This window comes from Podarcis erhardii (genome assembly GCF_964252035.2).
Source record: "Podarcis erhardii genome assembly, chromosome: 6".
In the NCBI taxonomy this organism is placed as follows: domain Eukaryota; kingdom Metazoa; phylum Chordata; class Lepidosauria; order Squamata; family Lacertidae; genus Podarcis; species Podarcis erhardii.
The window spans coordinates 20,944,737-20,961,506 of NC_138510.1; the positions used below are offsets into that span (position 1 = coordinate 20,944,737).

Genomic DNA, 16,770 nt, shown 5'->3' on the forward strand with positions numbered 1-16,770 from the left:
CAAAATCACTCAGTGTTATGAACTGAGCAATGGCTTTCGTATTAATTTCCTATCCACGTAGAACATACAACATAAAAGCCATTGATACATTCCTTTCTAAGGCATGGAAAGTAATGCAGGTCCTATCTCCAAACATATATAACTATTTCCAACCCAGAGTAGTTGGCCTTGCTCCACACCTCTTACAACAAGATGGCAAGGGCTAATATCCACCATACCTAACTGGCAGCAAGTTTGTCAGCAAGCACGTGAAGTATTGAAACCTAGGACCACAGTCTCCAATGTCCATGCTTGTCAAAAATCAGCACACAATTATATACATGCAGACACACTCTCTCTATAGTCTCACTCTTAACAGCAACTTGGTTTAACTCCTCCCTCAAGTACAAAACCACTTTATTTTTCGGTTGATGAAAGACTATTGAGGAAGTCATTCTTGCATGCATGTACTTCAAGATCACAGCCTAAAGAATTGGAAAAACAACATCCAATTGCACTGAATGAATGGATGTGTCAAGAAGTAGTAGCTAATAAAATTAAGTACTGTACTTTATAAATATATCAGTGTGGAAATTTCTGAGCATGAATCGTTTTCTCATGGATTCATTCCCTTTTGGCTTAAAAGTTAAAATGAAGGAAGGGAGATAAAAACAAGAACAATTTGAAAGATTATGGTCTCCTTTTATGACATATAAGGAGCAAAATTAAAAGATTCAATAATTTAATGCTTTTTCAGCACCAAGATCAAATATAGCTTATAAGGAATGAAATTTAATCTGTAATAGGACATATGTTACATAGGAATGACATATTTGTATGTATGTTTTTGTATAGTTTTTTAAATAAAAATGTATATAAAAAGTTAAGATATATTTATATTTAAGTATTTTTAACGACTGGGTTCAAGATTATTAAGTTTCAAGAGGCAAAAAATGTCAGTGTATCCTGCTACTGAAAGGCCAACCATCAAAACTTGCTAAGAGCTACTTCTCACAGTATGTTTATGAAGCACTGGAATATTCCCATATAGCATGCAGTGTCTAAGCTTATTTTGAAACATAAGGAAGGAATGGTTAGCACATGTATCTACCTAGAAAAATATAGTGAAAATGCTTATTAATGTTTTTCTGCAGAATAAAAGATGATGAAAGTCATGTCAAGCTACTTCCAAAACAGTACAGTGGTACCTCAGTTTACAAACTTAATCTGTTCCGGAAGTCCGTTCTTAAACCAAAACTGTTCTTAAACCGAGGCACGCTTTCCCTAATGAGGACTCCCGCCACCAGTGCCCTTCCACCATTCAGATTTCATTCTTAGACCAAGGTAAAGTTCTCAAACCGGGACACTATTTCCAGTTTTGCGTAGTTCGTAAACGGAATCATTCTTAAACAGGGTTGTTCTTAAACTGAGGTACCACTGTAACTTCTTTCTTTGGCGATAGGTACATGACTCAACATTGAATTTCCAGATTGTGTTGGGGTAAGACAAACAGAAGCCCCCAGCCTACATCACAACAGTAATCCAGTGTGGAAAATGACTAACAGTGGCTTAGAAAACTAACACAGAACAATAGAAGAAAATCATTAGGATTCTTCTCAAAGTATAATGAACTTGTGTTTGCACCAGGCACAGCATGCCACTGAAGAAACAGAGATCCAGAAAACAGAACTACAGTAATTTTCTAATCCGATAACATCAGAGAGACAGCTGAACACCAAGAGATTAGAGCTGGGTTTCATTAATCATGCAGATTGGTATCTCTGACCAAGCCAATTACACGCATACATTATGGAACATATGCAAAAGAGATCTAAAGAGAGGAAGTGGAGGTTCTGTTAGCAGAGAACTGCCATGTCATAAGCAATGAAAGAAAAATCCAGTTGAGAAGAAAGGAAGTGGTAAAACAATATCTTTGGGAAGTCGTTACTTGCAACTGAAATACAATTAATTCTACTTCGGCCACTCATAGCCACAGGGATTACCTAAACTTGTTCATTTTCTTCCAAATTCTCAATTTTTTTCCTAGAGACACAGTTGCAAATAACTGTACTGAGGGCTGTTTCAGAAGGTCTTACCACATCCAAAGCCACTTTTTTTTTGTCCATGCCACTCAACTCCTGCCTAGAAGCAAGCCTGAAACATGTTCATTCAAAAGAAAATGTTCTACTGCTAGAGGGACATTCGTTGTGTTGCTGTGATGCGTTACCTTAAAGAGTGTTACCTGAAGCAGCCAGATAAATTATACATACACCTGCATATTAGGTGTTTTTATATTATATGTGTGGTCACCAGCACTTACTCACCTTTGCTTTTCTAATTCTGCTTTTATTTCATCTGGGGAGAAAAACGGAACAAATGGTTTATGTTGCAGACTTATACTATACACAGATGCCAATATAAGACAAAAGCCAATAACTTGGTAAAAAAGTGGATACCAGCAATGATATATGTACAGTGGTGCCTCGCAAGACGAAAAGAATCCGTTCCGCGAGTCTCTTCGTCTAGCGGTTTTTTCGTCTTGCGAAGCAAGCCCATTGATGGATTAGCGGATTAGCGCTATTAGCGGTTTAGCGGCTTTTAGCGGCTTATCAGCTTAGCGGATAAGCGGCTTAGAAAAAGGGGGGGGGAGGGAAAAAAACCCGCAGGAACTCGCAAGACATTTTCGTCTTGCGAAGCAAGCCCATAGGAAATTCGTTTTGCGAAGCACCTCCAAAACGGAAAACCCTTTCGTCTAGCGGGTTTTTCATCTTGCGAGGCATTCGTCTTGCGGGGCACCACTGTATTACCATTCTATCTCAAAACACATTTTTATGTCATGTATAATAGACAAATTTTGCCAGATGCACTTTTGAGAATCAATAACAAAGTACTATTTATACTAAATGGATATCTGAATTTACTTCTCTCATTAACTTTGCGAATGCGGATAGCCAATGTGATGGTCTCCAGATGTTGCAGACTATAACAGCCATCAGCCCCAGCCAGCATGGCCCAATGCTCAGGCATGATGGGAGTTGTAGTCCAAAATATGTGGAGAGAGCCAAGTTTACTAGGACTTATCCTGCTACACTGCCCTTATATTCCTTATGGCAAAACTAATGACAGTTACTGTAGAAACAGGGAGTTAAAAAACTAAATGTTTTGTATTTTCCTCTTGAAACAAAATATTGGTTAGACTAGTATCTGCTCCAAATACCTTTTATTTTTTATAAACCACTTGTGTCACTTAAACGAAAGCTTAACAAATATTCCCCTACTGTTGTGATTAGGTGCCCATGTTTACCCAAAATAATTTTCCTTTCCAATTTATGTTGTAATTTAAATACTGTTCCAGACATGCAGATAACACAACCCAAAAACTATTTAATTGTGGGGAATTTCAAAACTTTATTTGCAAAAGTTTTCTTAAACAAGTAGTACTGCTGGCTACATCAACTTTTACTGAATTTTTCTGCTGCTGTTCACCTCAAAAATTATATAGTAGTGCTAATTGCCATCCTCCAGAACTGAACTCTGGGTGATTAATTGTAGGTACAGAGGAGGCACATGCAGTGGCGTAGCGTGGGTTGTCAGCACCCGGGGCAAGGCAAGTAATTTGCGCCCCCTAACCCATGGATTTGCGCCCCCTAACCCGTGGATTTGCACCCCCTAACCCTAACCCCCAGATGTTGCGCCCAGTGTGGCCGCCCCCCCCGCCCCCCCCATGCTACGCCACTGGGCACATGATTGCTGACAAGTATATTTAAATGTTTCGTTCACCAAAGACTTTATAGACCCTTTATACTCAATAATCACAAAAGTCATGGGTGGAGAATACTTCTATTTTTACATATCTTTATTGTTCTGCAAAGGAAATTGTATGCATTAGTACTTTATTATCCCTTTGGAGCTGTGTTGTATCTTTGTACTTTTGTCCTTCTAGGTTGCGATGCTTTACAAAAATGGACTTTGTTTTCTTTCTTTTTGTTAAGCTTGCACCTTTCTTTCTTTTTTTTTTCTTTTTTATAACAAATCAATAAAATATAATTTTGATGAGGGGCAGGGGAAGTCTACCGTACATTGAAAGTCCAGTAAGAAATCTCTGAGCAAACTACAGTACTTTGCAAGAGATAACACAGTAACATTTAAGTCAGAACTGAAGCTAAGAAACCTGAGATATCAGCAGCTTGGGAAAAACGTATCTTCCATAATGGGGAAAGCATTGCACAAGATTCCCTTTACTAAATGTTGGTTTCCTCCAGGCTTCAACAGTTTTATTCAAACACACTCACACTCCATCCAGTTGTGCAAGGTAGTTAATATTAATGCAGGCAAGAAACTACAAACACTTTGTCTTCTCCTGCTGGCTTCTACTCCCACAAGAAAAAAAGTTATAAATTATATCAAAATCCCTCCTCTAACAGACAGGCCAGTTTGGCAGGTCAGACTGCTCTCCAAACTTTAATTTGTGGGGAGGTCAATTTGTTTGGAACAGCAGGGCGTGATTTAATTATTTCCCTCCTTTTTCCTGATCAAAACCCCATACACATGCCCCAATTTGTCAAATGCCCCAATGAAGGAAATCCTACGATAAAAGAAGGGGAAGAAAGAAAATTCAGAAACAAAACATTTTTCTTCCACCTGTTTTCTATTCTCCTCAATGCCCACTTCTCAGGGTACTATTAGACATTCAAAATTAAGTGTTATCAGAAACTTTAGACATATAACTTTAGACATACACTTTAGACATGCAACTTGGCTATGAAGAAGAGATTGCTATAGCCCACTTCTATATGCAGCCGTTTTATTAAATACCATGTGATATTTGCAAGGAAAGAACGGGAGACAAAAAGGAAGATTTGTGAAAAACTGTGGAGATATATAGGAAGCAGTTGGGAATGTTTTTCAGACTCAGGCCTCCTTGACAACTTCCTGGGAAATACCTGCTACTGGTGGGCAGAGTCAAGAGTGGGTGGAGGAGCGGACGAGACTGTACAGGAGGGTATTCCAGACATGCAAAACTCAGCAGTTTCTACACACTGACCTGCATCTCTGCATCCTCCATAGAGGGAAGCAAGGGGCATTAGCATCACTCAAGGGCACAATCCAGCCCAGCAAAAGCACTCAGGCAGAGTGTAGAGCAGAACTAGTGAGGGATATGACTTGAAGGGCTGAATAGCCCCTAGGTCTGATATTCCCCAGCCCCGTTACAGGGGAAGGAACAGGAAGCTAATTATACGTTGTCAAACACTTGTAAATTTACTGGGTTCGGTTACAGGCCACAACAAGCAGTCCTTTGCAGAAATAATTATTATACCCAATAACAACTGTTAATTGGCAAAATTAGAGGTTCTACATAATGAGTGCTTCTTAATGAGAGCAAAACCTCCTGTTCCTTATGAAATAAAGATCTGTGAGGCAACTGACAAATTTTAAAAATAAGACACAAACTTTTTTTGTGGCCCCGGGTCCAATAGTTCTAAATCAGGATTTACTTTGGAACAAGCACTTTTATCCCTTCTTGCCCCCGATTCAATTCCAGTTGCTACTGGGAAACTGTGGAGCTTCTACAGTGTACAGTGGTACCTCGGGTTACATACGCTTCAGGTTACAGACTCCGCTAACCCAGAAATAGTACCTCAAGTTAAGAACTTTGCTTCAGGATGAGAACAGAAATCGTGCGGTGGCAGCGGGAGGCCCCATTAGCTAAAGTGGAGCTTCAGGTTAAGAACAGTTTCAGGTTAAGAATGGACCTCTGGAACGAATTAAGTACTTAACCAGAGGTACCAGTGTAAGTAGAATGAATACACAGAAAAGTATTTCATGAGGAAAGAATTATGAACTGCAAAGAAGGAAAAAATTACTGCAACAACAAACTTAAGCAAAACTCCCTAAAATCTCCCTTCCCTGAATCTGTGGAACTGTATATAAGAAAACTGCAATCTCAGCTACAACGAATTCCTTAGCCAGGAGTGATTTGCCATACCCATAGTACAGGATAACATTACGTGGCAGCAATTGGGGTAAACAATTTTAAATACAGCATATGCCGCCGAAACAAATTGTAAAGAGCAATTATTTTCAAGGAACACCCAAAGCCAAGTAAGGAGTTAATAGCACAATCTGTTATTTGAAAAACCTATAACAATTTCAGTGGTAATCCCTAGTTGCTATATCCTTTAAGATAATAAAATAAAAAGTTTAAAGTGGCTATGACGGAAAGCTATGTTATATGAAAATGCCATTCAGTGCTGTACATTTTAAAAGACATTTTAGATCCTGTAAAGGTTCCAGTAAGTAAAAACAAATATTTAGGGAAAATATGTTGAAATATGTAACTGTGTGCTTTTGCAATATTTTGTTTAAGTTGTATATTGTTGCTTCAGTTTTTGTATATCATTTATATATTAAGCAGTACAAAATTAAATCAATAATAAATCAACCTACAGCATAAAGTGTACAGTGCAGCTGATGTGGGAAACTTTATGATTGACTTTTTAAATGTTGGTGATAATTATTTACTGGAAATGAGTCTTGCCCTGCTACCTATTCCGGACAATTTGCATACTATTCTTCAGTGTAATGAGCAGAGGTTATTAACATATAAAGTTGTTATGCTCCCTTTCTTAATATAATAGGCTAGAAATTAGAGTCTCTTTAAACTTATATTAATTTAAAATGATTCAGTGGTCAGTTTTCTGTCCCTCCCAGTAGCTTTCTGCCAAGACCTTGCTGGCTTCCAGGCTGTACAAAATACTTCTACTTTTGGCTTAATTCTAAGTCACTATAAATTACTTTTTGTATGTATTCAATAAACCTGAAACAAATACCTATCAAAGTGGCACCTGTCCATATCTAGTCACCTCCTCATCAGTGTAAAAAAATAAAAATAAAAATGGGCTGCTATATCACAACCATGCAAGTAACCCTTCAGATGTTTTCTTATTAATTTCCTGACAAACACATGTATGTTTCAGGTCAGACAAACCAGTTGATCAGGTCTAACAGGAGTAGACAAGACAGGCTTGTTGGATCCACTTTGCTTTTGTACTAGAACCAACCAGAAGCTTGTGCAATAAGCACAGTTAGAATTAAAGAACATGATGCGCTGAGCATTCCAAGCCCACAAAATTGTTTTCAGTAACAGAATGGAACTGACTCCACAGTACTTTAGCACAAAAATCCACACCTGGTTAGCTTTCTTCATTTCATATTAATTTAGGTGGCAAAGGTCATTCTGTTGCTGCTATTTTTAAACAATTAGAGCTTGGAAACACTTGCCAAGCTACTGCAAAATGTGCATAAATCTACCAGTAGATACTGACCTATCTTTTGCCCACACCCCAATGCAGAATTTGTATTCAGTCACTCTTATAACCTTAAACTTTTATAATCCACATCTTTCTCCCTTCCTGCACTAAACAGATTTAAGTCTCTTGTAACTATCTTAGAATGTTCTACTAAATTGTGCCCCAGCTACTTTCTTGCCTCTTACGATACCTATTTCGCCAATATGTTAAATGGTGATTTTATGCCTTATTTTGTTCTGCCTCTTACCCATAGTGAGATCTGCCTGGGATTACATACCCATTTTCAGGTCAGGTCTCATTTCCACCCCCCTTAGACAAAACTCTACTATCAGGTCAATAGAGGGTTCTGATGGTGTTTCCTGCGTGGCAGGGGGTTGGACTCGATGGCCCTTGTGGTCTCTTCCAACTCTATGATTCTATGATGCTATGATTCAGTTAGTTTGTATATAACATTCCTGTCTGGTGTATCCCAGCCTTATATATCATCACAATGAACATAAGCTCTGTATAGCAGAGGCTTTCAATTAAAAATGTACAAGGAACATTGAGGAGGCTATAGTAAACAACAGAAGCATGCTGTGCTATGGTACATGCATTCCTGCCATTATCATCTTCATTCCCCCTTTCCATTTTTCTCCTTATGATAACCTGGATATCTCTTATACAGCATGGAAATACAAATTTTCTCCCTTCCCACCACCAGCCATATAAAGAACAAAACATACTTAACATTTATACATGAGTTGAATTGTTGCATGAATGCAATGAACACAGGAATTATGTTGTATATTATATCATAATATAATTATTTTTCAGATTATGCTTTTGTTTTTGGCTGAATATCAGATTCATTTTATTCTTTGAAAGCTGGGGGCTGTGAAAAATATTTCATGTGGTATTGCTAGAATTCACGTTGTACTGTAAGAATGGTTAAGGCTGCAATCTCACATCTGCTTGCCTTGTTGTCAGTCCCTAAACCTAAAAATAATTATTTCTAAATAGATCTCCATAGGGCTGAAGTGTTAAGTACTTCACCACTGGTGGACTGAGCATACAGAATGCTTTGTAATACACTTCTTGATCCTCAAAATATTAGACCAAAATAATGTCTATTTTACAAATGGGCCACTTAAATTCAGACAGTGATATGCCAAAGAACATTCCTATGTCTACTCAAGAAATAAGTCTCATCAAATTCAGTGGTACTTACTCCCAGGTAAGGGTTATAGGATTATAGTCTTAATCCCATCTCAGCCTACTTAAAAACATCTACCGTAAATTTTTGCCAAGAAAAAATAGACACAAGTCCCAATGTCCTATTTGTATAGAACATGCAGTTAAGACATTAACAGAGAAGGCAGCTGTCAAACTGTTTCCCCCCCTATTTGGACTTATTGGCACAGAAAATTATAGAGCCAAAATGAAACTGTCTCTGCTTGTAATGCAAGTTGATGTTTCTTAACTTTTCTTTTAAAGAAAGGTCACATTCATTAGAAACATTTATCTAATTTCTTTCATCCTGTAAAACTATTCAGTAAGGCAGTATTGATCTACTATTTTGTACTTAAGTCTCACAACAAATTTCATTATTTACCAATTATAAACAATTCAAGAAAATATTATAGAAAAGTGTTTCACATGCACACAATCTGCCTATCTGATAAGTAAAAAGGCTTGCAAATTGCTCAAAGAAATCTACAGCAATTAGTACTGCATGTTACAATCAGATAAGCGAAGTGAACCTTGTTCTCTCTTCCTGAATGAAAGAACCTCCCTCTTTCCCTTGACAACCAAACCTGACCACAAAATTTATTATGACACTTCCTGTTAGAAGATCTGTAGCGTGGTCACCTGTTCACAAGCAGGGGAGTATCCAACGTGGCAAATTAATCTAGCGAGCATATCTGATTCCAAGCCCTGTCACCAACTACACTCATGTGTGTACAAAGTCATTCATTAGACACTTCCCAGAAACACTTTTTCTATTTTCTTTCATCATGTAAAAAATCTAGAGAGGCTTTAAAAACAGAAAGTCATTGGCTAGGGAAGACAGATAGGAGTCCCCAGGAGATCTGAGAGGAGTGTCCCATAGGCACTGGATCCCCATCACAGCATAAAAGAAGGGGAGATGAAGAAACGCAGAGAGCACATGCCTAGTAAGATCCCAGATCACACTTCATTCAGGGAACACCCCCCCACACACACACAATAAGAGGAAGCAAGGAAGAGAAATTTTAACCCAGATCCTAGGCTGCAATCAGAGGAACCTGACTGCTTTTCACACAGCTGTGTAATCACAGAGGGCAGGCTCAATGGGAGCCAACTCCGCTGGACTCACTGGAGCTAAGAAGCATGTAATAAGATCAAGGGTTCAAGCTTGAGAGAAGCTGGTAGGCTCCCAAATGCACGTGGCAAAACATTTTAGAGAAGACAGCTCATTTGACACGGGGGGGGAGGGGAGGGGAGAAAGAACCCAACTTTTATATCCGAGAAGAGGGGTTCGCATTTGTGTTTCAGAGATATCTGGCAGCTGTCGTGTCCCCCCCCCCCCCCGCCGACCTCATCTCCATGTGGGCAGAAGACGCGGGGCTTTAAACCGCCTGGGAGACGGTCGGATATAAACAACCTGAAGCAGCCCTCTCGGCGACCTTCGGCAGTTTCCCCCTCGGCGACATTATGCGCGGGGCGGAATTTACGCAGGAGGATAGCGAGGCGGCAGGGCTGGGAGCGCCGGCGGCCCGGGGCTTTTGACGGGGCTCCCTGGAGCTGCGCCTCTGTGAGGGGAGGGCCCCGAGCTTCGTAGCCCGGCGCCTGCGGGGGCCTCTGCACTCACCGAGCGCCACTTGGCAGGCCCTCCGCAGCTGCCCGTGAGGGGGCCGCTTCGCCTCCTTCTCGGAGAGGATCTTCTCCAGGGCCCGGGAGACGAACATGCTCTTGGTGCGGGTGTCTTCCTCGCGGGCCGGGGGCTGCATGGCCGCCGCGAGGCTTGAAGGCTCTCCCGTCGCCGTCTATCCCAAGCGGGGCGGGAAGCGGCGCTCACGGGCCTCGGCCGCAGCTGGGCTCCACGATCCGGAAGAGACGCGGCTCCCTCAGAGGTAACGCTGGCGGTGGTGGTGATGGACAGCGGCACGGCGCCGCCATATTGGAACCGTCACGTGACCTAGCCCCCCCCCCTCTCTCACGGCCACCTTGTGGAACGGCTCTCGCTGCCCTCTCAGAAGCGGTGACGCGAGAGGGCGGGGCTTAACTTCGAGGTGGTGATGGGCGGGGCCAGGGATTCCAGCCGATGATGTGTCGCACTTCGCGTTGCCTTTTAACTCTCGGCTCGCGAGATTATAGGGTGGAGGCTTATAAAATAAACACCTTGGACGTGTTTTGAAATGTTCGTTTGTTTAAAACATTTCCGTACGGGTTCCAGTCAGTTCCAAGATTTCCAGGATTCCGAAAAAGCGATTAAACTAATAAAACGCAATAAAGGAAGAAAGATTTAAAATGGCATCAAAAGTTCCCAGAGAGGCTTTGCTGAGGACTAAGGGGACGTGGGTGGCGCTGTGGTCTAAACCACTGAGCCTCTTGGGCTTGCCGATCGGAAGGTCGGCGGTTCGAATCCCCGTGACGGGGTGAGCTCCCGTTGCACGTCAAGTGCAAGTAGATAAATAGGTACCGCTCCGGCGGGAAGGTAAACGGCGTTTCCGTGCACTGCTCTGGTTCGCCAGAAGCGGCTTAGGCATGCTGGCCACATGACCCGGGAAAACTGTCAAACGCCGGCACCCTCAGCCAGTAAAGCGAGATGAGCGCCGCAACCCCAGAGTCGTTCGTGACTGGACTTAACTATCAGGGGTTCTTTACCTTTTTAGTGGCGTGAAAGACCAGGCAGATGTTTAGGAAAAAGAGGAAGATGTGGGTTCGGATTCTGAACCAGAGTGATACAGACCTATGAAATTATACATTATATCTCACAATGAGATACAATATATCTCACAAGGAAAGCTCAATGCACACCTCTTTAATAAACAAAAATTTAAAGAATGCCAGGAGAAGATGAGAGAGCAGCGGTCCATGCTCCCATCATCCATAACCATTGGCCATTCTGGCTGGAGTTGTTCTGAAAACATCTGGAGGTCACCAGTTTTGCTACTGCTGTGCTAAGAGGTTTATAAAATTGTGTACAGCGTGGAAAAGGTGTAAGGCTGTGCCAAAGCATTTTGCTGCCTGGGGAAGACAACGTGGCTCGGCCCCCACCTCCCACCTCTGGAAAATACAGGTGCTCATCATCCTGGCAGTTGAATCTTATTTCAACATCAATGATGGAGTCATAAGTTCCTGAGGGCAGCAGTCTAGCTTAGGGGGTGCAAGGCCTGCATGGCCTACATTGCTCTATCCTCCAACACCACACCAACTTCTCCCCCTTTTCTCATCTGGCATCTCTGCCTAATAGTGAGGCTTGCCTGGAGCAATCAAAATAGAAAGAGCTCTTATTCCGCTGCTCACATAATGTTAGAATTAAAGAGTCTTCTGGTGAAAGTGATAGGCGTGGGAAGAATTACAGCAAAGCACATCTTCACACAATTTATTTATGGAATTCAATTCACTGCCACAGAATGTGAATGATAGCTGCTGGTTTAGGTGGCTTTTAAAGTAGAATGTAGGCCAATGGGTCATGTGGCTAAATTGAAAGTTTATGGTCAGAACTGCTATAGTCAGTAGGCTGCTGAGTACCCATTGCTGTAGGGCAATAATTGCCTTCCACCCCTGTTTGAGGACTTCCTAGAATCTGTCTTAGCACTGGGGAAAACAAGATGCTCGACTAGCAGTGTGATCTACTCAGAAGTAATTCCACAAGATTGACTCCCAAGTGTTTATAACTGCAGTCTAAGGGGACTTTAGCTTATGACTCTCCTTATGTTATTTCTCCTGACTGGTACCTGATGATATCCTTTAGTTAAAGATGATGATTAAAAGCATTTTTAACCCAAAACAGGGCCCCAGAGCAGCTTACAAATAGTAATGATTTGTAACACAAACCCTGCCCTCTGGCTCACAATCTGAGAGATAGGACACAAAAGAAAAAGAGACAAAAGGAAAAAAAGAGGGAGAAGGAAAAAAAGTAAGCTCAGATATTAGTCCTAGTAGGGACTGGCTAGGATGGAGAGATTTGGAGATGAAGGGCCAAATGTTCCTGCTGGTCTCTCAGCAGAGCTGATGAGAAGATTCTGCAGTCCCAAAATAATAAGAAGACATTCCCAAACCTCAATATTTTTTTTCATGCCTGATGTACACATGCAACCCAACACATCTGAAGAGATTACCATCATGAATGGAAATTACATGTTGGTCACATGTTAATTACTATATGGAACAAACTTTTGTAATGTGAGTTTCTGTGTTGCGAAAAGGGAATACTGGTGATCATCCCAAGTGTTGGTCTAAATAATAGAACAAGGAATGTAATGCATGCTGTATGTTAAACATGTTTTGACAATAACAACTTCTTAATAAGACTAGGGTCAGGTGTGTATGTGACCAAATTAAGCAAACCCCTTCTTTTTTTGCCTGATAGATTAGCATGTTATAATGTACAAAATGTCTACTATAGGTGGCAAGTTCATTGAAACTGTTCTTAAACTTGTAGAGCAGGATTTGATCTTTCTTCACAAGTAGTGGAACGAGATTAGAATAGAGATTTTGGGGGCAGCAGCATTTTAGGGATGCTCTTGTGATGCCAAAACCTAATGAAATGTTACCAACTTGGACATAAATTGTCCTGACAGTCACAGCTTTGTACAATTAACCTTTATTGGCTTGCCATAATCATGCTTGTCAGTTTAATGCCAATCAAATGCCAAGGACCAACATCCCTGACCTGTCATCTTAATGTGAAATCTGATGTACTGGAAGACACCCAACTTTCCCTCTTGGTGACACACAAAAGCCAAATCTGCGCAAACCTTTTCTTGCAGCTCTGCTTCAAGCAGTGACTAGACGTGGCTCAAAGAGGGGACCTACCAGTAGATGTTTTCATGTGGAACCCCATGAGAGGCAGAATAGGAGCCCAAAGGGAAGCAAGGATGCAACCCAGTGTGACAGGAGTAGGAAACCTCTACAATGTGGGCCAAATGCACTCTCCAGTTCCTCATACCATTTTCCTAAACAGACTTATTCCACACACTTCTGAGGTACTTTTGTCTGTTTTCCATGAACTGTGATGTGCTTCTTGCTTAACTGGGTTGAGAGAGATGGGTGGGAGCATAGAAAACTATGGCTTCTGCACAGCCATATGGAGCCCACGGTACGAAGATAAGAGTCACACTTGCTGTTCCACTTCTCTATGCCTCTGACCCTGCTCTACAGTAGCATGCAACTCCTGGAAGGTTCCCTACAAGAGAATGCAGATCTTGTGCTGGAGAACACCTTCTACAACTGTTTGTGATGTTTCCCCACCCATTGTATAGAGGGCTTTTTTAAAACAACAACAACACTCATTTAAATCACCGCTAAGGTCCACGTACCATTATGAGGTCTGAATAGATAACTATGATGTCTCCCCAGCTGTTGCCATTGGCTGCAAACTGCTTGTGATGTCACAAGGAGAGGAAGGCAAAGGGGGGGGGGGCTGGGATCTATAGTTTGTTAAGAGTCCTTAGAGTTGTTAGGAGACCCTTATTCCCCTCACAGATTGATTGTCAAACCACTCTAAGAATTGTAGCTCTGGGCAGGGAATAAGGGTCCCCTAACAACTCTCAACACCATTAAAGTTTCTAAGATTCTTTGTGAGAAGCCATGACTGTTAAAATGGTATAACGATGCTTAAAAATGTATGATGTGGATGTGGTGTCTGAATTTTTGGAGAGATTCTAGCTGGGCTTGAAATGGCTTTTCTCCACTTGAGGGCACCATTGATCTAGCTAAATATGTTAGAGTGAGGCATGTCCCTGCTTCTACTTTATGCAACTGAGCTTTAAGTGCTTTAACCCATAAATTTCCACTGACCTCAGTAGTTTGTAAAGAGTGATCACCCATTCAAGAATAAATAATACAATAAAGACCCACTAACAGCAGCAGGATTACATTCTTAAGTAAAATGTGCTTAAGATTTCAACATGCATTCTTGTGTCTGCACAAATACCAAGCCTACTATGACCTGAGCAATAAACAAATAACAATAATTTGCAATTGCAGATAACAAGAAGTATCTCATGTGAAATTGTGTATCTTCTTAGAAAACAAAGGAGCACATTCTGCTTTAGAAGTTATACAGGTACAATATGTACTGCAAATTCTTCCATAATGCTATATGCACGCTGTGCCATCTATCGTATGTGAACAGCAGGAAGTCAAGGAACAGCACTGGATGAAGTTGTAGATGCATAGGGTGGGTGGGGAGGTAAACAGGATGTACATCAGATTTACCCTTCAAAATTTCAGTCTGCAAATGCACCCTAAGACTTGATGGTGCAACAGGCTTTTGTTTTTGCAGCTGCAAATTAAAATGGCTTGTCTGGAATTTGTCATTAGCCTTCGTTTCCGCAGGTATTTCCACAAAGGTCTTTGAACAGAGGCATGATTTAGCAGCCTTTTGTAAGTATTGGACAACCACTTCCTTCATCTCTCTTCACAGCTGCATCTGCATGGAAGACACATAGCTAAATCCAATTCACGGACACAACAGGCAACTGAGTGTTCGTTTGATGTCATATACAAGGGAATTTTACATAAATCTAATCTGTTTTGCCTTGTTGCTTTAATGCAGTGGTTTTGTTTTCCCACTTCATGTTTAAAATGCATGACAGGTTTGAATGTCCATTTGTTAAGAACATAAAGGTAAAGGGACCCCTGACCACTGGGTCCAGTCATGACCGACTCTGGGGTTGCGGCGCTCATCTCGCTTTATTGGCCAAACGTAGAACATAGGGATCTACATTATAGCGAGTCAGAACATCATTCCATTTAGCTTAGTAGTGTCTACACCAGCCATGCCCAAAGTCCATCTTGGGGGCCTAATCCGGCCTGCCGGTCATTTTAATCTGGCCCCTGTGACAGTTTATTTCCCAGGGTAAAATTCTAAAAAAAAAAAAAAACAAAGGTTGGCCTTTGGTCGGCCCTCACAGCCCTTCACTTCATTACATCTGGCCCTCCTTGAAAAAAGTTTGAACACCACTGGTCTACACAATAACTGGCTGTGGCTTTCCAGGGTTTCAGGCAGAGAGTCTTTTACTGATCCTACCAGGAGATGCTGGAGTTTGAGCATGGGATGTTCTGCATGCAAAGCTGATGTCCTGTCACTAGGGATGGCAAGGAAATTCAATGTTGTCTGCATTTTGGTGAGAAACTACCCAATTATCACTTATTGAACTAAGCGAACTGAAACAGCGATCTTTTGAAATTTACACTTCTCTGAATTTCGCAACGCAGGATGTATAAAAGTGCATTATAATAGGGAAATGTAAAAATGCATATATTGACGGAAATAACATACAAGAATGCATTATATTTGAGAAAATTCCTTGCAAAAATATGTTTATTAGGACATATGAGGACATTAGATCAAAATGCTGATGAATTTTCAGGAGGATTTCTAAAAAATAAATAAATCACAAATTGCTACAGAAATATGGAGAATTAAATTTAATATTTGAAAAATGAGAAACTAAGGGAGACTGAAATTGACAGACAGATTGCCCATTCTTATCTATTGCCCTTTTTACTGGAGCCGATAGTCTGGCACATCTACATTATATTTGAAACATACATTAACAAACAATTCTTTGTTTATTCCATAAAATTTATATACCACTTGATTGTTAAAAAAAAATAAGAAGCTCAAAGCCGTTGTTCTTCCTCTCTCTTAAATCTTGCAGAACAAAGCCACTTAAATAACCATGAAACCAGATATTTATGAACAAGAAAATCATATCAAAGCTGATAATGGGGGGGGGGGAGTCCAACCTTTTTTGTGCCGAAAGCGAAGTCCATAAGTAGAAGGCAGTGTCACTCTGTTCCACATTCCTTCCCCCCCCCCCCCCGATGTGCAGCCATGGACTTCTGTCAGGTCTATAAGATGGGCATCAGACATCAGTTGAGCACCACAGAACCTGACATCGTGCCTAAATCAGGTCCAGGGATCTTCCTTCTTGTCCTGGTGTGCCTGAAACCACGGATAGCCACGCTGCATTTTCTGTCAACTTCGTAGGGGCCAAAGCTATAATTCACCACCTTTGTGACCTTTAATCCTTCCAGACATTCTTTTCTCTCTGATAACTTTTTGTAGCTACCGTATTTTTCGCTCTATAAGACACACTTTTTCCCTCCTAAAAAGTAAGGGCAAATGTGTGTGTGTCTTATGAAACAAATGCAGGGGGAAGGCAGGCAGGAAAAGCCCCCAAGAGCCGCACACAAGCTCCACGCGTCTTTTCCCCAGGAGGGAGAAGGGACTGACGTGGCCAGTCAGTCCCTTCTCCCTCCTCGTAGAAAAGCCTGCAGG

The 16,770-nt window shown here is 41.3% G+C and overlaps 1 protein-coding gene and 1 long non-coding RNA gene across 4 annotated transcripts in view; both read right to left on the bottom strand.

The window, feature by feature from the left end:
* Window positions 1-10,505, bottom strand: part of ARFGEF2 (ARF guanine nucleotide exchange factor 2) — a 49,312-nt gene extending 38,807 nt beyond the window's left edge. For 2 of the 3 annotated variants that reach the window (XM_081867461.1, XM_081867460.1), the window contains exons 1-2: window positions 10,123-10,497; window positions 2,304-2,334 (exon numbers count right to left, since the gene is read on the bottom strand). In XM_081867461.1, the coding sequence (XP_081723587.1) occupies window positions 2,304-2,334; window positions 10,123-10,261 (170 nt within the window). In that variant the 5' untranslated portion in view covers window positions 10,262-10,497. Of the gene's footprint in view, window positions 1-2,303; window positions 2,335-10,122 lie in introns of all 3 variants that reach the window. The other variant, XM_081867462.1, reaches the window with a different exon arrangement.
* A 2,562-nt stretch (window positions 10,506-13,067) lies between these two features.
* Window positions 13,068-15,695, bottom strand: LOC309345246. The gene is made up of 2 exons (XR_014158139.1): window positions 14,037-15,695; window positions 13,068-13,948 (listed from the first exon to the last, which is right to left on the bottom strand). It is a non-coding gene; the product is annotated as an uncharacterized lncRNA (long non-coding RNA).
* Between the last annotated feature and the right edge of the window lie 1,075 nt (window positions 15,696-16,770).